Here is a 26,800-nt window from a genome sequence, read left to right as displayed (position 1 = left end):
AGATTTTCAAATGAGCCTAAAGGACTCAGGTGCCACTGAAATTCAATGAGGCATTTAACTCCCTTAGGCTTCTTTGGAAATACTGTCTCTAAGCCCATATTTTAGGCAATTAAATAAATGGCCAGATTTTCCAAGGGTGTTTTCCAAGATTTTCCAGTGGCTCCCACTGAAGTCAACCCTTTCTTTCACAAAAGCTTAAATCCCAGGCTCTTGGAAATCAGTGACATAAAGGCACCCCACAAGCTCTCAAGGAAGTGCACAGCACTTTTGAAAAATCAGGTCACTAATGTAGGTAGCTAAATAAGACCATAGAAGCCTAATTTTAGGCACATCATTTTAACACAAACTGCCCACTCACATGTCTTGTACAACTATGTACTGATGTGGTATGAGACCATCCACACCATTATGGCGCCCTTCCCACCAGTCCTCCGATGCACGATGGTACAAGAGGAGTGAGGCTCCTTTCTTAAAGGAGAGCTCTCGCAGGGACCGGCCAATGTAGTCAAACTTCGCTATTGCTTCAATCTGTTCCACTTCTAAAAGAGAGAGAGAGAAAACAAAGCAAATATAGGAACAATCTCCTCAGAAATCGCCTGGGTACACTGAGCTCCATCAGATGCCTTTCACGCACAAAGCATTGATACTATTCTCCATGTTTCCTGGCAACATTTTCTACTAAGTACTGTCCATGCTTCTTGGATTGCTACATTCTCATTGGTTTTCCAGACTCCCTGGAATTTCTCTCAGACTCCCACGCAAGAGGCAACAAAGCAAAGCTACAAAGCGAATGGGAAGTAGGTGAAATTTCATTGCATGTAAGTGATGTTCCCAGCAGTGCCACTATATTTATTCGTCACCACCCATATTAATAAAGTCATTTATTTTGGTTACAGTTCCCTGTTCTTCCACAGGCTGGGGGACGTTGTAAATTTCACTCACATCCTGTGATCAAATCACCACTTGGTTACAGCTTCAGATTAGATTTCACCCCCTTTCCTTTATTCTGGAAGCAGTTTGGTCTGAATTATTAATGGGGAGCGAATGCTCTCTGGAGATTCCCACAGGGAGAGTGAATACAAGACCTTAGCTATGCCAGTACCCACCATCCATCAAATCACTCCTCTAGACCAGTGTTTCTCAACCTTTTTGATACCAGGAACCAGCTTGCTGCCTTCCTAAAGTGTGTGTAAACTGTGTCAGGGAGATCTAAGGGACTGGCACCGGTCCATGGACCGGTCATTGAGAAACACTTCTCTAGATTTCCACCACTACTCTGCCACCCCCCACCACCCCACACACACCCTGTCTTCCAATCTGAACGCCACCATTTGTCAGTTATTTAAGACACGGCATCTACAGGCCAGATTTTCAAAAGAGCTCAGCTCCCATTACAGCATCAAAATTAAGTGGCAGATTTTAGGTACCCTACTAACAACTGAGCTCTTTTGAAAATCCAGTTCCAACTATAGAGGCTGAGCACCTGAAAATCTGACCACTAACTCTCCTGAAAAGCTGTTTTTGCAACAGCAATGCAGAGACAACGCCTCCCTCAAGATTGTGATGGCGACAGACTGCACAGTGCATTACTTAAAGCAATTTATCAGATTAACATTAAATGCAAATTATTGGATATAGGCAGCAGTGTGTCACCACTCTGCCTGCTATCAACGCCATCAGTGGGTGCCAGCAAGTGAACTGTTAATGCAGCTTGATTTTCTTAGACACCTGTCTATTGTTTTTAAGCCCCACTTGCAGTGCAGAAAAATGGAGGCTGACAGGGCCAGTAGCAATAGAAAATAGAGCAAATTAGCCTTGATCTTTCAAATCTGCCCCATTCTCATTAAAATGTGGAAACATCCTTCATTCCATCTGCCGCCTCTTTGAATTGCAGGCTCAGCACCCAGTGGTAATCAGGATTAGTCCTACCTTTCTGCTTAGCAACAAAGTATGAATGAGGGGGGCAGGGCTGGTGAAGGGAATCTGCAAGATATTGACAAAATCTCAGATCTTCTCTCTCCTGTGACACAGTACACCATTGTTTGAAATGTTCCTTTGTGCTAGATTGGTCACCCTAAGATACATATTTTTGCTCAGTACAAATGATGTGACATTTGGGGCTATTACATGGGGGGCAGATCAATGGAAGAAGCTCACTGGAGAAAACATAATAGTAGAAGCTATCAGAGGAGCTTTCAGAGCCCTGATAAAATATTGAGCTTCTCAGCAGGGAGGGTGCATGGGGGTAGAGAGAGACAGAGTATGTAAATTCATAAAATAAAGCCACTCTTCTTCTCCACACTTGCATCACAGTTAATCACCCGGAAACTCCAATCAGAACTATTAATGTGACCATCCAAGCATAAAATTGGCTAAATGGCAGCTTGCTCTCCTTCACCTTTGAGTCATGTTAGCTCCAGTTTGCTGCTAACCCTGAAAAATGTAGAGTGCCTTTTTTTTGTTAAAGACCCATTTTCAATCATCTGGATTATCATCTCCCTCCCACCCCTTGTGCCCTCTTTTTACCGACCAGCAATTAGGGCCACTCATGCCATTTCCACATCAAGTGTCAGAAAGGCATTGGGGGTTTTTACAGCAGTAGAAGAAATCAATGGAAATAATGGCAATAAAGAAAGTAGACAACAAGTGTGCATAGGAGAGCATCATGCAGGTTTTAAAGGGCACTTTCACTCTGCAAAGTAACTCAATTAAAATGGCATCATGGGGTTCTGGGTTTATCCTCTCTCGAGAAACCCCAAACAAATTTACAATTTCAGTTTACAATTATTATTTTTCCAAACAGCCATAGCTACAAATACAGGCTGAATATGGAAAGCAAGCTGTGGCTCTTTCTGGTTTGTGCATCGCAACTAGAAACAAAAGGTTCTCCAGGCCAAATTCGGCCCTCATTACAAGGGCATTGCTTAGGTCATAGTTTCTCAACCTGTGGTACGCGTACCCCTGGGGGTACGTGAGACACAGGTAGGGGGTACGCGGCGAAAAACCCAGTGAAGGGTGGCGAGCAGCAGCCACCAACTTCTGGAGAAGCCAGGTGGCAGCCGCCTCCTTCCTGCCTGGACCCAGCTCCCAGCTGGGAGGCAGGCAGCCCACACAGTGTGATTTGCCCCAGGCCGGCACCCGCCCTAGGGACGGCCATGGGGAGTGCTGCTATCCACTCTGGTGGGCCGCTAGTGCCTGTTCATACCTCACAAGTTCCCGCTTGTGTGAGGAGAACACCACGTGACCCCACCCATCAGGCCACAGTGATTAGCTGGCGTTGACCTTTGCTTCTATATGGAGGAAGGGGAGGAGGAAGGAGGGGAGAAAACAGGGGGTTTTGTGATCTGCCACAGCCACACAGCACTGCAGAACTCAGAACTCTCCTGCTTTACAAGAAATACAGTCGTCCAGCAGTAAAGGGGAAAAAGACTGTATTTCTCAGAGTAGAAAATTGAGTGTTGGGGTACTTATTAAAATTTTCAGAAGTTAGGGGGTACTTGCTACTTAAAAGGTTGAGAAATACTGGCTTCGGTGACAATCAGTGTCAGTTGCAGAGATTTTACTGAGGGCGTAAATAGATGCTGCATGTGGAATTTAGTTAACAAGTTTGTTGCCAGAATAGAATCCAGTGCCTCCCGCCTGAGCTGCCTCAACTCCACAGGTCTGAAAGGAGTCAAATGAAATTCAGATTTGTGTGTGTCACTGAAGAAAGCAGATCTGACTGTGAATAAACAGAAAGCAGATCTTTTGAATAAGAAGGGCACCATTTTTGCTAAGGTTTCTGTTCAATGTAAGGCCACAGAATGGATGTGACCCAGAGCCCACTGATGTCAACTGAAAGACTCCCATTGATTTCGCTAGGCTTTGGATCAGTCCCTTTAAATTCATTTCTCTTCCTGTGATGTGTACAAGAACGTGAAGGTGAATGTAAAGAAGGTGCCAAATATAACAAGCCTACTCTGTATTTGTTGGTCACTTTCACACAGCAAGCCACTGCTCTTCCCCACCCAGCCACTCACATACCTATCAGGTGGTGACAATATTGTAAAAACAAGGGCCAAAAGCCAGATGTGTCACCTCAATTCCAAATTAAAAAGAAAAGAGCCCACGGTCGTGATCAATGGGAATATAAGGAGCAATTCTGAATGCTTTCTTTTAAAGCTCTCATAATACCATGAGACTGAATGAGACTGAAATTTAGCCTGTGGCCTCTTGCACCCCCTCTCCCTACCCCGCGTTGTTGATGTTGATTAGATCTCTCTAAAGGAGTGTTCATTAATATGCACACGCACTGTCAGACGCACCAAAACATCTTCTCCCTCCCCCGCAAACAGCCATATGGTAGTCCAAGCTAATTTGATTAGGAGCAAAATACATGTTGCTTTCCTGCACTCATGTTCCCCTGGCTCTTCCTACTCAGACTCAATTTTCCGCTCTTTATGTCTGCACTCACCGTCGTCACTGGTGTGCGGCTCTGTGCCGTTGTCATGGTCCACTTCATCAATGGTGCCCGGCTCACTGTGGGGGCTGTCACTAACATTAAACAGTTGAAAAAAAGCTATGTATTTACATATGTCATTTAAAAAAGAAAAGTTAGAATCTACTTGCAGGCTACATAGTCAAAACAGGCTCTTGGGGTAAAATCCTGACTGCACTGAAAAAAAGTCCATGGGAGTTTTGCCTTGGACTTCAATGGGGCCAGGATTTCACCCTGTCTGTTTTAATTCATGGCACATCTCTGAACTTGCTCTCAGGACTGGAGAACTGCTATGGTATCAAATATAGAGATCTTTGTTTGGGCCTGTGTTTATGACTTATATAGGGGTAGTCAACAGGCGGACCAAATCCAGACCACCAGATGCTTTTGAACAGACCATGAAATCTTTTTATGTATCTATTATTATTTTTCTATTATTTTCTCTGAAGTCTGGACCTTGACTATATCTTGACCAAGAAATTTGGATCGTGCCAAAAAATAATTGATTACCCTTGCCTTATGGTTTCCTCTTTATTGTGAATGTTAAAAGGGCTATTTGTACAGCAGAAATGAGTAGTGCAGTGAAATCTTGCCCATTTGCCCATTTCTGATAATCAGAACTCTCCAGTGAAAACTCCCATTGAAGCAAGTGTTCCTTTTTAACATTCACAAGACAGAAGGACCTAAAAAGACATATATAGCAATGGGACCTAAGCCAAACACTGGCTTTATAGCCTTGAGTCAATGGGAGTTTTGTATAACTAACAACTGAGTAAAGAACTATGGAATGTCAATCAAAATTCCCAATTCAGGAGAAATTAGGTCACAAATGACCAAAAATTCAGGTTTTGTATGAACACTCTTCCATGAAGTCTAAGACCTAGAGAATTTTTGTTTAACACATTTGCAAACATATTGTTAGAAAAAATCCCAACCGTTGTCCTGAAGCTTTAGCAATGCTTTGCGGCACTGAACTAATGCAGGGAGGAGTGGAAAGTGAAATGACTATAGGCAGACTAGTCTATTGTCACTAGCGAAGCTGAGAAAAATGCAAAACATAACCAAGCTGTGTAACTACAGAAAAGCAAAGCAGATTTGTAAAATTCTCTTAGGTTTATTAATCTAAGGCTACGGCTACACTGACGGCAGCAAAGTCGCCGCTGTCAGATCAATTTCTCTGGATTGACTGAGTGGTCAGTGAAGACTCGCTCAGTTGATCCAGAAATCGCCGTATGAAGACCACCTTCACAAGTGGCATAGTGCTGCGTCGACGGGAATGCGGTTCCCGTCGGCGCACTGCAGTGAAGATGGCACACAGAAGAGAAGCAGAGAAGTCGACGGGAGTTACGCAAGTTTTTTGTGTAGCTTGCATAACTCCCGTTGACTGCCGCCGAATCTCGGAAGTAAGTGTAGACAGGGTCTAAGGTGTGACAGTAGAACTTTGATTTTAGAGCCATCAAACTTACAAATGATCAGTTATACAAACCATTTTCCCAATAGGGGTGTGGGAAGCGATGTTGATGAAGAACAAGTCAACATTCCTTCACATTCCAAAGCCTTCAAAGGCACTGGAAAGTGTGTTGCAGTGGTTTGAAGGACAAGAAGAAAGTGCTGCAGGGCTCCATACTGCATGTTACGCATTGTACCTACTGTAATTTTGACATGTTCTATTTCATGAACCCTCTATCCCCAATGAACTGTAAAATAGGAGTTCTACTGTATTTGTAACAAAGAGAAGGATGCTGTTAGCAAGGATTAGAGCCAGGTACTCAGCTTGTGTAAATCGGTGTCGTTCCAGTGAAATCAATCAGTTGTTCTAATTTACATCAGATTTACACCAGCTGAGAATCAGATTCATAATGATTAGAACAGGAGGAAGTAACACTGGTAAAACTGAACAAATTCCCACGTGGGGATTATCCCCAACCTGTAAGGACTGAGTGCTTGGCCCAAACTTCCCAAAGGCATTCTGCCCATTCCAAACTCTCAAACAGCTGCTCTTATAAGCCATTCCCCTGAACTCAAGTGAACTGAAGCTAACCCCTTGTTCATCAGGCTCCAAGTAATAGCCCTGCACTATCATGGCCTCCCTCTTGGCTTACAATGGAAAAGGATAAAGCTAGGAAGAGAAGTCTGGCCTTGTTTAGAACATTAAAGTTGCTCATTTCAATCACCCATTACTTACCAATACTCTTCCCCTCCAGTCATGCATTTCTCATACACAGGTCCTTCCAGCTCTCTGTGGTTGGGGAAGATGCCCTCATGATTTATTATGATGGTTTTGATGACCTCATTTACATGGGCTTGGCAGGACACTGGATCCTGCCCATCTGGAATATGCATCAAAGTTGGTCCAAAGCAGATGGCCAGGTTGTAGGGATCCATCATGTTCTCATCACTGTACTGTGACAAGCTGTAAACAAAAAACAATCCACAGGTAAAGTTCCGAGCCAGCTAATGTTGGCTCCAAAACGCATCACTACAGAGAGTTCATGCAGCCATGCCTAGGAAAGAGATTAAGTCAGAGTAGATACCAAAGTATTAACAACAACCAAAGTGCCCATCAGCATCTGACTTGACAAGAAAAGAGAGGGCACTGAAAAGAAGGAGAACTAGCAGCTCAGTTAAATAAGAAAGATAAACAGACTCACTGATTGAGGAAAGCAAAGAGGTATCTCATGACAACAATGACGGCTCGGGGCAGAGTAATGATGATTTGCTGGATCTGGTGCACTCTTTCTGCAGGGTTCTCCATTTCTGGAACACAAGAATACATGGTAGACGTCTATGGTTAGGCACTTGCCTGAAGGGTTCCAGTGGCTAAACAGCACAGGACAGCATAGACTTTTATCCAGATCTAATAGACTGACAAATAAGGGGGGGGAATGTATGTTTCCAGAGAGATCTGATTTATAATTTGACACGAAGGACCAAATATAGAGCCAAACATTGAAACCTGCCCACCAAATTTTGCACCTCTGTGTGAACAAATGCCCATTTATGCCAGTAAATGTAGAATTTGCATGTAGAAAGTCAATGCATGCATTAAATTCTGCATCTAATTGAAACTGTAGATATTTCCATGGCTACATCTTTATTACCAGTATTTATATATTTGAGCCCTAAGCAGCTACTGTATTTCCCAAAGGGTTTAGTCAATGCAGGGACTGGAAAACAGAGCATAGTTTTTCAGCTTTCCTATCTTACTCTGGTTTTCATTTTCTTTCCTGTTCTACGGGCCTAATCCTGAGATCCTTACTTAGGCCTGGGTCTACACTAGAAAATTAAGTCGACTTATCTACATCATTCAGGGGTATGAAAAATTCACACCCTCTGAGCGGTGTAGTTAACCCGCAGTGTAGACAGCCCTAGGTCAACGTCAGAATTCCTCTGTTGACCTAGCTATCGCCTCTTGGGGAAGTGGATTATCTAACGCTAACTGGAGAACTGCAGACAAGCCCTTGCTTTTTTAACTCAGTCCTTGCTCTGTTTTCACGCATGTCAAACTCCCATTAACCTCAAATGAGTACACTGACTCAGGACTTCAAGATTTATCCTTCTATGCATGCCATCAAAGCCAACATACTGTATTAGAAGCTGACCTATTTCTTTATGAAATAGGACTTCAGGGATGTTGTGCAGGAACAGCGTTGGGCATACAGATGAACACACCGCTTCACATGTGATCCGCACTATTCCCTGCACCTTCACTGCAGCTACAGCACGCTAACACAGCCAAACCACAGAACTAGACTGAACCTCAGCAGAGCCTTTACTCAAGGTGACCATTCAGTTAGCTTATCCCATCCCCCCAGCTTTTGTGCCTCTGCTTTCCCAGATTCTGTCTCAAATGTTATAAGGAAGATTGGCATTTCTTCCATGGTATTTGTGATCCAAACAGACACAACAAACACCCACGATTTTGTGAGAACAGGCACTCTTAGGAAATTCCCTACTCATGTTGGATGATCAAACACAGATGGCTACTGGGGTACATCTTACACAGCTCACAGCAGTGAGCCTTCCAGCCCAGGTCAAGAGACTCAGATTGCACTAGCACTGTAAAAATAGCTGTGTAGCCAGCGCTGTGAAGTTGCGGCATGGGCTGGAACTCAGGCTCTGGAGCCCTCTCGCCCCCAGGCATCAGAGCCCGAGCTCCAGACCAAGCCGCAACATCTACACTGCTAATTTTAGCACAGCCACGCCAGACCCGTGAGCTCAAGTCTGTCGATCCAAGAGGGGAGGCTCACTGCCGTGGGATCTGTCGACGTACCCTAAATGAACTGCCTGATGTTTGGGTGCTCATCCAGACCATGAACCTTCCTGAAGTTTGCTTATCACACTGAAACACAAAAGCTGCATGCAGCTGGTCAATGATTTTTTGTTCAAAACCTTTTCAGTCAATATTGGCCATGTTTCAAAAATGGAAACACTGCAGAAAACATTTGGATATTCTCAAATTTCCCATTCGTTGAAGAAAACATTGTTTTATTCTTTGTTTGTTATCATTTGCTGTGTTGGGTTTCCATTTTTTTTTTGTTTGGCTTTATTTAAGGATGGGGGTGATTTAAAGTAAGAAATAAAAAAAAACTGGATTAAAAAAATTCTTGATTTTTTTTTTTAAATGAGACGATGAATGGTCTGTATTGAAACCTAGTGGGGAAAAACTGGTCTTGGAAAATTTCAAAATGTTCACCTATAAAAAAATATTTCAACCAGCTGTAACAGAAAGGTTTTAATGGATGGAATCATACTGCATCACTTTATATCTGAGGCACTCCAGGGAATTGTGAACCTCTAGAATCAGAATTTCTTTTCTGTCCATTTCTTTGGCATGTGCATTTGAGAAAGGTTCCCAGGTAAACTCTCAGCCCCCAGCTGAGAAAAAGCGACAGGCTGTTCACTTGTTATGGAAGGAAAACTCTCTCGTATCACATAAAAAGCGAGTTATATGGCACTGCAGCCTTCCGGGGCATTCAAAGGCCTAGTGACATGTGCGACGACGCCTGCTGCAAAAAAGTCACTCAGAATAGTTTAGCGTGAGCCAAGGGAAATCAAACAGGCTTTCTGTTTTACTGCAGTAGACGAACCATAGAGACTTCTCAGCTGAGTCAACCTTTCTGCCTTAGTAATCTTATGGGCTGGAACCGTAAGAACAGGGCTTGATCATTTTACAGCATTTTGTTTTTGAGCAGTTTTCAGATGTAGATGTTTTTCAACCCATTTAGGCTGGGACATATATTATATAGCACACATTTGTTGGACAGAAAAAAAGAAGACATTTAGTGTAAATGTACTATCATTAGCATACTTGCTGTAAAAGAAAGGTAAGGGGGAGCTGGGAGTGAAGGAAGAAGAAAAGAAGAGGAAACACTAAGAAACGGAACCAGAAAATTAACCACTGATGTATGCTAGGAATCACTCCCAAAGACTCTTTTAATTGGCCCCAGTTCAGCAAGGTATTTAAGCACATGCCTAACTTTAAGAACATACGTAATCACATTGACTCCCATGGGAATATTCATGTTAAGCATATACTTACCTACCTTTCTGAATTGGGACTTTGGGCCAGATCCAATGCCCATTCCTACTCCTATGGACTTCAAAGGGGGCTAGATCAAGCCTTTTTCAGCCTTACTTGCGACTGTCTTTGTAAGAGGCAGCCTGTGTCAGTGGCGTGTACGCTAGAATTGCAAAATTCAGCACTTTCATTTTGTGAAACCGTTACTGGAAATTGCTTCCATCCTGTGTGATGTTTGCAGACATGAAGCCTCTGCCTCACAAACTTTGCTTTATGTTTTGACAAAAATGGCCATTTTATACATAAAAAAATATGAGAATTTCCTTAACCTATCAACACAGACCTACACTGCTGGAAAAATGCGCATACCTTAGGCACATTTTTAATACAAATAGGCCGATTTGAATGTCACCCACCTCTAGATATAACCCATTTCTTCAGGTTCTGCTGCATTAGCATTTTTTATACACTAACATTGATGGGAGATGTTAGACACGAGCAGTAAAGGACCCAGTCAAGCAAAGCACTTAAACATGAGCTTATCATTAAGCAAATGAATAGTCCTAGTAGAACTACTCACACACTTCAACAGGTGCTAAACTACACTAGTGCCAATGTCCATACATTCTGGACATTTCTTTTGCAAAATAAACAAAGAGTAATTATTTTAGGAAAAAATGAACATCAAGCTCCCTGTCATTTCTAAAACTGCAGGTTCATTCCACCAGATCCTCTTTCCCTCAAGAGAGGCACTAAGAGAGTCCATCGCTTGGCAATACTTATTCATTGCAGCCAAGAGGTATTGAGAGAAATGTAATTAAGTCTGGGCACTCAGAGGGTTTTTTTTTCCAGGTCCAGTAATTTGAGAAGAGCTGGGTGGAATGTTTTGAACAGAATAAGAATCAACCTGAACCTTCACCTTGAAATTTAAACACAAAATTTTTAAGGTTCAAAGCATCTGAAATAACCCCACACTCACCATTCATGTCCCTCAGCACTTTCCTGGTTTGTTTGGGACAGAAAATGCAAATTGTGACATATCAAGAAAAAAACTGATTTCTTGAGGCTGTTCTCTCCATTTGAGCCAATTTCACAGACCAAAGAGGTTTGGATGAGGATTTGATGCTTATCTGTAATGACAGGGGCGTATCTATCACTGCTTCTCTGTTTAATAAAGGACACTGTGTCTTGCAGCTGCAAAATCTAAGGAACCTACCTGTGCCTCAATGTTAGTACTTACTTATAGTAGATATCAAATCTTGAAACCTTTCCTTAGGAAAAAGTGGGTTTTCCAGTCCTCGGAAATACAGCTTTAAGACCCCAGCAACTGAATTAATGTCACGTTCATTTTGATCGTCAGCAAGAGGGTCCTCACCTGAACACACAAAAGATTTATTTCCAGAATTCTTTCCTAGTTGGATTAGGCAGCAAGCACCCACTCAGCTAACTAGAATTGGAAAACCAAAAGCTCTGCATTGATAAAAAAAAAAACCAACAACATGCGTAATAGTCACACTCTGAGTAGTTTCCCAGAACGTCAATGGCTTTCTAGGATATTGTGTTAAACAGCATCATGCTGAGATATGCTACAGCTCAGCCTACGGTAATCGACAGAGGGAGGGGGTTTAATTGTCACAGAGAGGATTTAAAAGGTTAGGAGTGTTATTCGGTTCTCTCTCATAGTTTTCAGCTCAATACATCTTCTGCATTCAGTGCATCAGATAACTCAAGATAGAACTACACAGTGGTATGGGACAACCTCAAAAGATGGAAACACCATCATGTCCCAGTCCATGTGTGTTATACTGAAATCAGTGGAATAGTATTGGCCAGCTCAACAAATGCATTGTATGGTGATGGGTTTGGAATTGGGGATCTTCAAAGCTGCCTAATGGATTTGGATGCCCAGTTTCTATTAAAATGAATGGTAATTAGGCATCTAAGTCCCCTAGTTTGCTTGGTAAACCCCAAGAGAAACTCTCAATGGTGGCCATGTGCTCACAAACTTTCCCACCCACCCACAGCTATTTTAAAGTGTTTATGGAGTCATAGAAGGGTCCATTATGATCATAATCTGACTACCTGCATAACACGGGCCATACAATTTCACCTACAGCAATTATTTAAAATATAAATATAAGGCCGATCCTGCAGTCCTTACACATCGATGTGTTTTGCCAGGCTCAGGCTCATTGCTATTAATTTTTAATAAGCTATCTCATTTGGAGCACAATTGAACATTTACTCTCTGTATTCTGAGTCAAGAGGAGCCTTTGTGAAGTTAGTCAGTCTGTTTCCTATCTATCAGAGTGCTAGAGGATCGCTAACATGCACAATTGTGCATTGGCCTCATCAAGGACAGAGGGACAAGACAACGTCTCTATCATCCCCATTTTCCGTTATCCAGGAAATGGTATGTTGCTGAAAGGCCGTTAGGGTGCGATTTTCTGAAGCAGTGGTTCTCGACCTCTCCAGACAACTGTCCCCCATTCAGCAGCCTGATTTGTCTTACGTACCCCAAATTTCATCTCACTTAAAAATGACTTGCTTACAAAATCAGACATAATAATACAAAGAAGTGCCACAGCATACTAGTACTGAAAAATTGCTTCCTTTCTCATTTTTACTATAGAATAATAAAATACATCAATTGGAATATGAATATAAATGTGAATATAAATATTACACCTAAATTTCAGTGTAAAATATACAGAGCAGCCTAAACAAGTCACTGTATGAAATCTTAGTTTGTACTGACTTCGCTAGTGCTGTCTACATGATCTGTTGTAAAACTAGGCAAATATCTAGATGAGTTGATGTGCCCCTGGGAAGACCTCTGCATACCTCCAGGGGCACATGTACCCCTGGTTGAAAACCAATGTTCTAAAGCTCCTAAGGGAAGAATTAGATATCTTAAAATCCACCCACAATCTCTGCCTTCTTGATAGATAGGAGGAGAGAGCCCAGAAATCATACTCTGAGCTGCATTTATGTTCCTTGGCAAGATCGCAAGTTACTCACATACCTCTTTCAAATGAATTCTTGATGTCATTGACTTCAACCTGAGATCCAGGAACTCTAAAAATACCCTGTTGCTGAAGACCTGGAAAGAAAGAGAGGTTCATGTCAGTGTGTTGGAAGCAACCTCAAAATTTGGAATTTCAGTTGTTTTGTTTTGCTGGAATCTGATGGGGTTAATATGTTAAACTCCACATATTAGGACAGAATTTGGTAAAGAACAATCCCAAGGGAAATAAAAGCAGATGCACCCACCCGCTATTCCCAAATAAATAAATATAAAAAAAGAGCCAGAACCAACTCCCATGCTCCAGAAAAACCTATAGAAAGAAACATAGCAGAAGTCTGTATTTTCCATGTTGAGCAACACACAGCCTTATACAGACATGGCCATTAAGAGCTGTTATACTTTCCTGCCCTGGCTTGTCAAAATCTCAAGCAGAAAACAGCCTCACAGGCTCCCCTCAACCACAACCTTCCCCTAGCAACACAAACACTTGCAAGGAAAAAAGAGAATTCTGAAGTGGAGGCAGGCAACATCTGAAAGAAAAGAGGCAAACCTGACAGGTAAAGGGCAGCCCAGAGCCAGCGTGCAATGATTTATACAGACTGTACTGTGTCTGACTTGAAACATGCCAGGCAGAGCGTCCCTTGAGGAGTCTCAACTGGTTTTTGGTTTTGCTGCTAAAGAAATTGATGAGCTCTGCATGGACTACATTGGTCTCTCTGTACGAGAAACGGAGAGGAAGGGGATACCATATTAAGATTTTATTTCTGCTTTGACCTTCTCCATTCCAAGCCCCCTAGATCAAATACTACAAAGGTCTCCCTTTGGATCAGGGTCCAAGTGAATAATTTAACCTGAAGTAAGCATGTACAGGATCTATATATTTGTCATTTATACAATATTACACCATAGTTTATATTATAACTCACATCCATATAGTTGGTCAAGGCAGCTGGCTCCTCTTATATTTCATCACTAACTACAAATACCTTTCTTCTTTTACACGACAGCTTCCACTGTAGTTATCAGCAAATTAAGAATTAGCTTACCATATAAATTGATGTATCGAATGCAGCTTTCTACTACAAGTGGGATAGCCTGCCCTGAATCCTAATACAAAAATTAAATTAAATAAAAAATTAAGAGGTTATTAGCTTGTTAACAACATATTGGAAACTTTTCAAGTAAAGATTGCAAAAATTCAGGTAGGCAGATCAGCGCCATTGAGTTTAGTAAGAGAATAAGCAAGAAAAGGAGATGCTAAAAACATCAAGCCATCAAACAGTGCTGACTACATTTGTGTGAAGTCAATTATTCATGGAAAAGGCCTCTATTAATGTTTACGAAAATCTAATTCTCCTTATCCAGTGGACTGAAAAACAAAATATAAGGGACAAATGCAACTGGATCACAGCTATTCCATTTCAAAGACGTAACTATAAGCCAAATCAAGACTTAAATTATGCCTGTCTGATTAAATAGGCTTCTTGGTTACAGAATTTAAAGAATATTTTAATCAAAAAAAAAAAAAAAAAGCCATTGTCACAGAAGCTACAAAAAATAGTGTGTGAAATGCATTAACTATGGACTAAACTGGGGGCCTCACGCTAGAATTTGGCTTTTGTTTTCATATTTAAGCCATTTTCTCACAGGTCTCCTAACAGACTGGAAGAGATCTGCAGGTAGGCTGGGCTTTGGAAGTGGACATTTTTACAGTAGGGATACAAATGCATCCCTCACGTTGATTTAGTTTGGTTTTGAAAAGGAGGCCCTCTAGTAAATACCTGGTTTCTTGTTCGAGCATTCCTTCTTCCTCTGATAACATAAAAAAGCAGCAGAGCAGGAGAAAAAGAAAAGATTAAGCAAGAATAAGATCAGTTAAAGTAAGCATATCTTCCAGAGGCCATGAAAGCTCAAATGCAATGGCAGCTTAGAAAGGTCCGGTTCAGGCCCCAACTACCCCCGCCCTCACTCCTAAAATCTGCTTAGTATGCAGTGTCTGAGCCTCAGTGATGGAAGAGATCTGTTGCCAGATTTGTGCCATTCCTCCTCCTCCCTTTCTGCTACTGAACTGCCCATCGTGTATTCATCATGCCCTCCCATCATGTATTCAAAGTGGGCGTATATTTTTACCCACATCCCACAGATATGCAGAGGGCAGCGTGGTGCCCCAGGTTCACAAAAAGAAAAGAACAGAGAATTCCAGTTAACATGAAACCCTTATCCAGGGCATCAGTTAATCACTAACTGCCCTGGGTTAGCTAGAAACTTCCATAATTGTCCAGTAGGGGGGTTTTATACTGACACATTTGGTACCAGCCTTTGTCAGGCACAAGATTCAGGACTAGATGGCCTGTGGGTCTGATCTGGTGTAGAAATCCCAAGGATTCTAAATATGTGAACAACAGTTTCCCACAGGACTCTCCTCATTATATAGGACACTAGTCCTTTCAGATAGATTTCCAGTGTAACTAATTACTCTAGAATAATATTTAAAAGGCTGGATTTATATTACCTTTTAAAAAATCAATTTAAGGATGGAAAAAATTACAAGTATTAAAAAGATTAGCAGCTTTGTCTGTTTGGACTGTACAGTATTTGTGACAATGAGTTACCCCATTCACAAGTACTGCCTTTAGGCTAATGGCTGCACTACAATAGCATAATAGAATAATCTAAAACAGGGATGGAAAAGGCCCACTAATTTGTCTAATCCAGCCTTTTCTCAGTGCTGTTAACTACAATATTTTCTCTCATGCGCTCTCGGTCCAGGTTGAAACATCTCCAACAATGGAGCTCTTATCCCTTCCACAGAATGTATTGCAGAATTAGATTTTGGAGGATCAGTAGTTAGGCAATTAGATTAACCCTTAGGGAATACAGGGGAAAGACTTTGAAAGCATCTTCAGAGATCTTTACTATTATTCTTATACTATGGAGTTTATTGGGATTGAATGGGCCAAGTGGATCCTGAGTTATATGCATAATAAAGGGTCACATTCAGTTACACTGGTATCAACCAAGTCAACCTGGACCGATACCTCTGTAATTTAAAAACATAATTTGATCCAAAAACTTATCAAAGATATACACTGTGCATTGTCAGTGCAAGTTAGATCTTTCCAAAGAATGTCACAGACCACTGAGACAAAGCCACTAGGACTATTCGAGAAGCAGTTTTCTCCTGTAATGGAAGAATAATAAAAAGGAAATGGTGATGTGCTTCTCCCATGTATTGTTTATGGTTTTTGTTTTCTAAAGGCCCCAATTCACAAAGCATTTAAGCATATGACTGAAGTTAAGCATCAGCTTAAGTGCCTTGCCGAATAAGGATAGACTGCTGATTCAGGGGCTAGGGTGACACAAGCAGATTACTTCCATTAGAGCCTTTCTTCTATTCCCCAGTCTGTCTTAGAGTAAAACTCCTTACAGGGGGGGGGCTCATCAGCTCTGTAACAACGCAGAAGCCAGCGCTGGATTTTATTGATTTTATTTTATCACCAGTTGAATTGGCATTGAAACTAATTGACTAGTTTTTGTTTTGTTTTTTTGTTTTGGGGGGGGGGGGGGAAAGGGTTAAGAAAAGCATTGAATATGTATCCTCTCCCTCAGTCACTTTCACACACACCATTTCAGCAGAAGTCTGCTTTGCTAACATTCCCTACACCAGGGAAACAATCTGTGAATTTATGAATCATTTTATCTTCTCCTGCAGCCATGAAAACAGGAGAAGAAATGTTTGATTTTGTTTTGATTTTATTATTTTTTTTAATTTCTAATCAGAAATTCCTCAGGGAATCCTCCTCAAGGGATAATATTTTCTTGTTAGGTAGCTTCACTCCCGCTCAACCCTCCTCTTTTTAAAAAAAAAAAAAAAGTCTAGGTGTCCAACTGCTCATGGAAGCAGCTTATCTATATCTGCCTTTTGTGCTATCTTTCCTTCCCCAGACACACAGGGCCCCATCACTGGAACACCAGGATCTTTAGGAATTTTCTTTATTTTTTGCTGCTTGATCTTCTGCAAATCTCTTTCTATGACAGGTGGGAGTGATGCTGTTTACTTCCAGGGTGTTCATATAACAGCAACTTAGAAAGCCAAGACAGCTACGCCTGTTGTGATAAGATATGGCACATTGCAATTAACCTGCTGACAGGCAAGAATGACATGGTGACTCCATACTGCTCCACAAGGCTCATTACCATTATCTCATCCCTCCCAGTTGGTGTGGACAGTAGCGTGACAAGTAATGTAATGAATACACCATGGGTGAAAACAGATATGGATGGAAATTTTCACTGAGGCAGAGAGCATACTAGCCATGTTAACAGTGTGCACGGTGGATAGGAAGGACCAGGTCCAAAAGAAGAAATGAGTTAGCTATTAGGATAGAAAAACCACCATTACATTCAAAGCGTTCATAGACTCTCACTGTCAGCCAGCAAGTACCTTAATGAACGTTTCCATATTGCCGTTAAAGAGTTTATGATTATAGACTGAGAGAGGCCTAGGTCTCCTCATTTTCTGTGGTTTAGGGGGAAGACATGGGGGCCTGGGAGAAATGGAACAAAAGAAATCAAAACACCAACATAAATACATTGACAGGGAAAGATCTCAAAGACTGTGGCGGAGGAGAGGGGGGTCTTCTGTGAGGACTGGTGCATTGGCTCCAAATACATGCTTTATCTGTTCTCCCCGCTGGCATCTTCCAATCAAGTTTGATGCTGTGTCCCCACTTACTGAGAGTTACTTAAATCAAGTCACTGACAGTTATACGGATCGTGTTCGCATTGTATGGGAATCCACACAGCACTGACTACACTCAATGTCCCGGGCCAGGACTCAGCCTAAAACTTTTCATGGGTGTTCTAGGGTAGACTCTTAATTATTTCAATGCCCCACCTAAGAGTCTGGAGGAGGAGATCCTTGTGTGTGTTGACAGACCTTTGATAGACTATTTAGGCCTCAATCTTGTGATAAGCTCCATGCACGTGACTTCCTGCACCTATGCACAGCTCTAGGGAAGCCTGTGTGGACATGGGAAAGTCTTTCTTTGGGCAACTCATTGCAAATTCAGGGCCTTCCATTGTAAGCTGTTGAAGGCAGGGACCTTGTCTTCCCACTGGCCTGTCAATCAACTAACGCATGGTCGGCTCCATGTAATTTATCAATAAGAATCTTTATAACAGGAATCACTAACAATGATAAACTGGCAACCCATTACCTCCCAAAGTAGGCCAGCAATGCCACATGATACAATCGTCAGCAGAGTAGCTGCAATAAGACAGATATCTAACAGGATGTTCCTACAGCGCACAGCCCTGACCAGCTACTAGTGGTCATCATAAAACACATCCCTCACAGGAAATTAAAAGCTATGCACTGTGGTGACTAGCCATGACCTTAATGAATGATGGACAATTAGCAATCTTCTTCCCCTGCCACACAGAACCTGTCACATCCAGGCCAGAAAATAATACAGCTGCTTCGTATTTGTGATATTACCTGTGATAAGCTGCAGGTTAATTTTTCACTCTCTAGGACAACATGTATCACAATCCCTCCTTGGTATTTGGGTTAGAAGCAGGGATGACAATTTACAAAGGAAAAGGCCAGTCCTGGCACTATGCAAGATCTTTAACATTTTCCTGCCACTTATGCCAGTTCATCACACTGTCCTCATGACAAAACTCGCCGAGCAGCTGAGAAGTTCAACCCATTCACTGGCAGACCCAAAATAAGCCAGTGCTAACCTACAGAAAACATTCGGGGCAAAACTTTATTCCCGAACAGATCTCATCCTAGTGTTGGGAACTCAACAATTAGGAGAAAAGTTATGGCCTCCAAAGCACCTGCAGCTAACGTTTATTTGTAAGGTTACAATTAAAAACATTCATAGGGACATTGTCTACGCTGGTGAACTTAGGCATAAAATCTGCAAAGAGCTGTAAGAAAAAACAGCTGCAGGTCAAAGTTCCTGGGTTTTGTCATTTTGTTTCCTTTGAAATCAAGGCTTCAATGTCGTTTTTAAATTTTATAACCAGCCCCCATAAGCCATCCCACAGAGCCCAGCACTCACGCACAACACTGCAATAACCAGCTGAAGAGCACAACCCTGCATCTATGCCAAACTCTATGACAACAAACCAGACTGAGTGGGGAATGGTAGAAAAAAGAATTGGTCAATAAACCATATTTAGGGCTCAGTCTTTGACACAATGAATTCCCTTCGTTTGAAATTCCCAGTGGGTTTTTCTAAACAGGGAGATTTTTTGTTTTTTTTTAAATAAATCACAAAAAGCAGCTCAAGCCCACAATAGTCAGGTGAAGGAAGGGTCTCAGACAACAAGGAAGCCTCAGGGCATCCTAAGGGACATGTATAGCAAGGAGGAAACTAAAGTGAAGCAACAAACGGGCCTGATTTCTGTCTCTCACTTACTATTACTGCTGGAATCACAGTAGTGCCTACAGACTCCAACCGAGAGCTGCACTCATCCTTCCAGGCACTGTGCAAACCGAGTAAGAGGGAGTCCCTAACCTGAAAACTTTCCAGTCAAAATAGACAAGGGGTGAGAGAGAAAACAGAGGCACAGAAAAGTGACTCACCCAAGTCACACAGCAGCGACAACTTGCAACAGGACCAGGACTCCTGAATCCCAGGCAAATGCCTCATCCACTGGACCACGCCACCTCTTACCAGTGCAATTACGAGCAACTCCACAAAGACAATACAGATACGTATGAGCAGAATTGGGCCTGCTGACTTTATAGCTGGAATGGCTGGCAAGTGATGCTAGCTTCTGCCTTACCAGCTGCTGGTGTTTGGACCCAATTTTCAGAGGCAATGAGCTCCTACAGCCCCATCTGACTTCACCGGGGATTGTACTCAACACCCCTGGACATCAAGTCCATGAAAGCACAGGAGGATTATTTCAGTGCAGTGGGTGGGAATTTAGCCATTAGGCTCTTATGGACATTCAGAATTTGACTAAATCTTCTAAAATTCAAGTCTACAGAACTCCGATATCTAGACCTTGAATGAGAAAAATGGTATGAAGTCCTACTGTCATGATTCCACTCTACCTTCACCCCCACCCCCCAGAATGTTACAGATGTTGGTATTGTAACGCACTACAGAAGGGGGTTCTAATGAGCATGGTTATAATCAGTGCAAGGAGCCTTTCTGTAAAAGTTCTCAGAGAGCTGAGCTGAACAGACAAGGAACATTTACAAACCACTATAAATGTTAAAGGTGACAGAGTCATGATCCACTGATACATAAATCAGGTGCCTTTAATTAAAAGAAACAATTTGACTCCATGCACTTTTGCTGCTTATAGCTATTCCTTCAACTGACAATTAAGGAGAAAAAATTGCCACAGTGCAGCGAAGGGCCCCTCTGATTCTCAGCTAGACGACTGTGTGATATAAGCCAAAAAGAGACCCAGGATGACATTGGCTGCTCTATAATTTCCTCTAGCTGGGTGTGGCCCTGAAGGAAAAAGATTGTGACATTCTGGCTGCCAGCTGTATTTAGTCGGAAGGCCGTTCTGACAGCGCTTACAGTGCTGCCTCAGAGGAAAAGGCAATTTTCTTGTTTGTTTGGTTATGGGATGCACAAATAAATTCAGGGACAAAAACAAAAAGAGTGCTGTGTTTGTCATCCCTCCCTCATGAGTCTTGGTTATTCGTTCCACTGATTATTTTGGCCTGTGATACTGCCCCAGTTGCTCCTGCTCCTGATAACGAAGCTACTTAAGAGCAAAGTCTATATACAGTTTTGGTCTTCCTTTAGTTACTCTGGTGTCCCTCCACCAATCAATCGGTCCTTTATCATAGCACCTTTTCATCCAAAGGATCACAAAGCACCTTACAGACTGTATCGCCACCACTGAAATGCAGTCCCAGCTGGGCTGGAACATGGCAGCATTAGAGACAAAACTGTACATGACAATTGGCTTTTATCACTCTGTCTGTGATTAGCTAACTATGGCTCGAGTTAGGTCCAGTGATGAGGTGATCAGGTGCTCCTGCATTAGATGGTAGCCTTGGATGAACCTGGGAAAGACCTGGAAGCATGACTCTTGCAGAATCAGCTATCCAGGGTCTACAGCAAGTGGGAGAGGAGGCTGTTGAGCAGATGCCCCTGGCCTCCACTGGATCTTGGGCGATATGCAGACTGGCAGAATGAGCCATGTGCCTCTTACACAACAGAGCAAACTCAGATAACCCTGATGTAAGGATTCCTCAAGGATTCATAATTTCCATTTCCCTTCATGGGTTATTCCTGCCACGGGGGAGAAAGGCAGCTCTGTGTTCTCATGTCACTGGCCTGGGCCACCTCTGTGTAGAATCCCGGGCAGTTCTCAGCCTTACTGACACCCTAAGACAAGATAACTCCGGCGGTATGCCTCCATTTCCAATCAGATAGAAAGGCCCAAGGCTACCCCGAATGCCTTGCTGAAGAGAATGCTCCATGGAGCTCTGGTGGTGCTGCTTTCCTGCCTGGAAGTGCAGGCACAGCAGCCAGCATCTGTTTCAGCATTTGTAAAATCAAATGCTTCTGCTGGTATTGAAAACTATGAAACACTGAAGCAGGACTATAAAAAGAGAATGAGGGGTTTCTACAAGCTGTGGGGAAGGGGTTGGCAGCTCTGCTGACCCACATCCTATTCTTATAAATCCTACAAATTCAGAGCAAGCTGCTAAACCTAAGCTTAACGGCTTTGTGTACCAAGCATTCCGAAAATGCAATGGAAAAAGCCCCTCCCTCCTATATCTATTCTCAGCTTCATCAATTGCTTCATTCGGATGGAAAGTCAGGGGGAGCACCAGCATTTTCCATACAGCTAGTTAAAAGGGCTGGATCTGGGCTAGTCACCCTAGTGTCACCTGGGTTTCCATGCAGCACATCCTGCCCTTGCTTGATGGCCGGGGATGGGGCTGGAGGGTGGGTTGGGAGGGTTGACACCCATGTGTTGCACAGTCTTAAGGCTGGCTATGAATACAACACAACTTCAGATACGTTTATGGAGACACTGCAATGCACCGTGCTGACACAGCACTTCCAGACACAGCCGAGCTAGTCAGCTGGAAATTACACTGCAGCAAAAACAAGGGCCTGTTTGTCATCATTCTAATTAATCCACTTAGACAGTGCAGCAGAGGAGCAGGCCACTGATGTGGGGAGCTCTGTTTCAGCCTCTACCCAGTCACAGCGCATAACCCAGCACAGGGCAGCTGGAGGATACAGCTACATTTTAAACCCAGCATGCTGTATCAATAAATAGCTAAACAAATCAAGTCTTCCCTGGGTCTCGGTCCCTCTGAAAAAGTGAGCCAGCCCCCTCCCCCAAGCAGGGAAAGCAGAAGAAACCCTTCTTACCTGGTTGTGCCACATTCAGCTCTTTCACCTAGAAAGAAAAATTGCACATGAATGTCCATCTTGTTTTCACATCAGTGCCAAAGACATGGGATCTTTAAACTGTCAGTTAATTGCTTGTGACAGGTGAGAAATTGACTATGCCTGAAGATCCCGTATGGTACAAAAGACTTCTAGCTTGTTGCTATGTTACCCCACTGACAGCTCCGCCACTCAAAGAAGTTTTACAAGTCAAGGGCCCTAACCTGTGAGCGACAGAATCCCCTCACCGTCCACTGATGGTGATGGTTCGTTTGCAGAGCCCAGAGATGTATTTCGTTTCTTCTTGCCTCTCATAAAAAACAACCAGGTACTTGGCTGGTGCAAATCAGTGCAGCTCCATTGCTATCAGTGCAGCTTTACCAATTTACACCAGCTGAATATCTGGCCCTCATATCTTCTTATTACACCACTCCAAATAGGAAAGGGGTATTGTGATAAGGACTATTGCCCCTGGGGAATGAGCTGAGATTATCCCACTGCCTCATGGAGGGCCACTAATAGCATCTTAATACAGTAGAGTATTCAGTAGCTCAGCTTTTCCGAAGAGATAAAAGACCATCTAATCATATCCAGGCAGACTCTGTTCTGGCTGTCAATATTCTTATTCCCTTCATGTATTTATAGTGCTCGGATTTTGTATAAATGGCAGCACATCACTGATAAAATCTATTCATTTTTACAAGTTCGTGTCAATCCACACATAAAATTGTAAACTAATTTCATATGTCGTTTAAGTCTTTCCGTGAAGACCTGAAAAGCTGATTTCCTCTTTATTTTGTATGATACGTAAAAGGAAACGTTCAGGTACACATCCCTGCTTCCTGCTCCCCCTCCATGTCCCCAGGCATCAGTCCTCAGCTGACTCCTCTCTTCTGTCTACACATGGTCCTGAGCAATCTTGTTCAATCACCATCTCTGCTTGTGCGACGGCCGCCATCTTGTGACTGAACTGAGGACCTCCAGAGCTAAAAGCATGAGCTGCTACAGCTTGATCTGAAGAGTCAAAGCTTGTCTCCCCAGCAGACTGGACACAGATGGGGACCTGTAACATACACTCACCAGTGGGTTACACTTACAACTCACAAAACTCTCTTTTCCCACCTGAACCTCTCCTGCACTGTGCAAACTTCCACGACTGTCCCTCTCACACCCTTTTCTAGATACGTCTGAAGCTCAGCATAGTGAACATCTTTCCCCCTCAAGCCTACCTCTCCACCTCCCTTCTGTTGGACTGCTGGCCATTCAGCCGTCATTTCCCAGACCTGCAACTTCTGGGGCATTCTTGACTCCACCCTCTCTTTCTCCCCCAGTAGAAAAGCTGTTGATAAATCCTACTGGTTTTCCTCTAAAAAACTCCAGACCCCATGATAATGCAACACTAAAGTGGCACAATTAAAATCAAGGAGAGTCAGGAAATGCAAGCGTTAAGGTTTCCACAGCAAGTAATTTCCTATTTTTGAGCAAAAAACAGAATGGTCTGAAAATACCAAATTTTCTTTAGATAAAAATCAGGCCACACTGAAATGTGCCATTTTAAATATCCAGTGTGAAAACTGCCAGCTAGTGGAATTTTTGCAAAACGTCTAAATGTCAGAATCACCTGAGAGCGTGGAATGAAATGTTCAACACTTCCCCGTGAAATTTTGTGACACATCTGTGGCTGTTTTCACATAGTGCTTAAGGAACAAAAATGGCATTTGAATTGACTATGTTTGCAACCTTAACTATAGTTCTCTCTCCTAAACACCAGCCCAGTGTTTCTAGTTAAGGGAACAATGATTAGCAATGCATCTTCAGGAGTCCAATCACTTTACACACTGATTTATGGTATCATTTTAACTATCGTCATGGAGACAGGCCTGTTCTCTCCAATGAGATCTGATCTATCTGATCAGATTTCTACTAACCCTTTTTTGCTTCACCTACCCCTTCCTCTGCAGTATGTCAAAACCTGAATTTAGAAACAGCTGCTGAGAGATCGGTCTGGCAATGTGCAGTGATTGACTAAATCTAATGAGATTCATACCCCAGTTAATATAAGATATGGGACTACCCCAGTGAGATAAAATAGGCTGCTATTGTTGTGTTACTGCAGTGTGTTAGTGGGTTACCCAGCTATTCAGGGAACTGAAAATTCTGGGAAGGAAAAGTATTTTAATAGAGCCCTTTGAGTCCACTGTTGCAGTTTTCTTACTTTAAAATTTTATTTTTCAGATGCACTTCTGTTTAAGGAACACACTAAGTGCAATAAATCACAAGATCTAAGGGAAAGGCAGTTCAAAGGCTAAATAAACTTTGAGGAGAAAATATATTTGGGATAAAAGACAACAAAAACTAATTAATTTTTTATTACATTAAGATCAGCAGTACGAGTATTGTAGTACTAATATGAGATTGGAGACATCTGATTCTTCAAACGTATTTTTAAACTATCCTCTCTCCCATTGTGGAACAACCACCCATGGCTATAAATCACCTTTCTTCTGCAAACTGGGCACAATACACCAAAAATAGATATTATTCCCAAAAGAGCTAAAATCCCTCTGTTAGATATCAAAGAGAGAAAAGCATCTCTACTCAGGGCAGCATTTAAGCAGGTACTTAACTCAGAGCATGTGCTTAAAGTGAAATGTGTGCTTAAGTGTTATCCTGGACTGGGATAAACATAAGCATGTGCTTAAGAGCTTTCCTCAATTGAGGCCTTAAACCTAAAGATACTGTGGCTAAGGGATGGCACAGAGACCCTTACACAGAGCGTGGAGGTTCAGACTCTAGACCCCAGTAGAAAATGGTGTAAGAAGTTTGTAATAGGCTAACAGTGTTTGCCTGAAATGCCCTATTGTGTTAGCAAGTAGATGAAACACTCTACTCTTTAAATAGTGGGGAAAGAGGTAAGTGGGTTTTCCTGACTCACTGAGACAGGAGACTCTCTAGCTGAATACAAGCAGGTCTCTTGTAGGCTCTCTGGAAGGATTGGATCAGCCCTTTAGGAGGAATTCTGAGAGCAGTCAAAGCTCCTAGGGACAAAATATGAGCTGACCTTTAGGGGTTCTCATTGTTTTGTAAATAAAGCCAAACCCCAGGTAAAGGATGAATCTGAAGGTTACACAGTGCATGGACTTCGTTCAGGCTATTGCTTGAGTAGGTGAAATACTCTACTCTTCAGCCTGCAGATACCCTTCCAATTCTCAGTGTCATTACGTCAGTCATGTGAACCTGAATGAACACAGGTCATGAGCATCTCCTCTGCCAGTCAAATGAGCAGTCCTCTGGTATGCTAAATCTCAGAAGTTTTTATAAAGCTAATGAAGCCTTCCTTTCTGAACAATATCATTAGTGCTCCTGGGAAACCCCAACTGGCTTGTCAGGAGGCGACATTTCCTTCCAGTGGAATCTTCCACTAAGACTAGGTCTCAACAATTAAAGAAATTGAATTTAGTCATTAACTTAAACTAGTCTGGCTAAGGTATTAACTACAGTGAAATAATTTGTAATTCAATAATACAGACCACCGGGAATGCATATTACCCTGGGTTATCCTAGTCTAGTGAATTTAATGGAGGTTCCTACTAAAAAACCTACTGAACTGACTCAAAAATAGAAAATCTGTAGACAGGATCTTAAACCATCCTATTGAATTCTAGAGCAGAGATAAAATTCTCTTTTTATTCTATTCCACAGGATGATTCACAAACCTACAGAAATGTTATCGTTTTCTATAAAATTATACAGGATTTCCCATAAGGGAAGGTGCAAGGGTCTCAGCACACATTAATTTGGTGTCAGCACCTGTCATTAACTATTGCCGACTTCAATGACAGTTGAAGGTGCTCAGCACTTCACAGGCGCAGGAACATTGCCAAGGATAAATATCATATACATTTTCTTATATTTCTTTACTGTACCACATCAGCACCCCGAATTATTAAAAATGAAAGGATTTTAAAAATCCAATTACTTTTCCTCATTTGGTTTACTTTCTGCATTTCACTTGCTAGGAAAGTGAAACTAGCCCAGAAGCTTAACCACTATGTATTTCCAGTCACTTTGAATGCCAGATTCCCGTGCTTAGCCAGTGCTGCTGCTGCAGCTGGCTTTGGGTTTCCAGCGCTGCAGGGAATTTAATTTAAAATTACATTTCTGCAAACGTTTCAATTCCTATCAGTGCTCATAAAAATGTTTAATGTACAAAACCTAATCTGGAGGTCTAACATATTTGAAAAATGACCCTTTAATTGCTAATGAAAACAGTGAAGTATACAGCATCCCTGTTCAAATAGCTTCCATTGGGCTTGGGATTTTTCCCCTTTTTGTGCAACAAAGAATGAATGCAGTTAACTCCTTGGTTGCTGCTG

The 26,800-nt window shown here is 42.3% G+C and overlaps 1 protein-coding gene across 3 annotated transcripts in view; it reads right to left on the bottom strand.

Annotated features, from left to right (window-relative positions):
• SRGAP3 (SLIT-ROBO Rho GTPase activating protein 3) overlaps nt 1–26,800 on the bottom strand; it is a 211,502-nt gene that overhangs the window by 12,684 nt on the left and 172,018 nt on the right. The window contains exons 11-19 of one of the 3 annotated variants that reach the window (XM_067544371.1): nt 22,407–22,434; nt 17,471–17,573; nt 14,073–14,133; nt 13,024–13,101; nt 11,239–11,373; nt 7,129–7,234; nt 6,663–6,890; nt 4,454–4,533; nt 359–539 (exon numbers count right to left, since the gene is read on the bottom strand). In XM_067544371.1, the coding sequence (XP_067400472.1) occupies nt 359–539; nt 4,454–4,533; nt 6,663–6,890; nt 7,129–7,234; nt 11,239–11,373; nt 13,024–13,101; nt 14,073–14,133; nt 17,471–17,573; nt 22,407–22,434 (1,000 nt within the window). Of the gene's footprint in view, nt 1–358; nt 540–4,453; nt 4,534–6,662; nt 6,891–7,128; nt 7,235–11,238; nt 11,374–13,023; nt 13,102–14,072; nt 14,134–14,807; nt 14,839–17,470; nt 17,574–22,406; nt 22,435–23,220; nt 23,488–26,800 lie in introns of those variants that run through there. The other 2 variants (XM_067544372.1, XM_067544373.1) reach the window with 2 other exon arrangements.

The sequence above is a fragment of the Emydura macquarii genome, unplaced genomic scaffold, assembly GCF_026122565.2.
Source record: "Emydura macquarii macquarii isolate MOO-44397 ecotype Brisbane River unplaced genomic scaffold, CSIRO-AGI_Emac_v2 contig_968, whole genome shotgun sequence".
Taxonomy (NCBI): Eukaryota; Metazoa; Chordata; order Testudines; family Chelidae; genus Emydura; species Emydura macquarii.
Note: the sequence above shows the minus strand (reverse complement) of the source record. Positions and strands in the feature narration are given on the sequence as shown.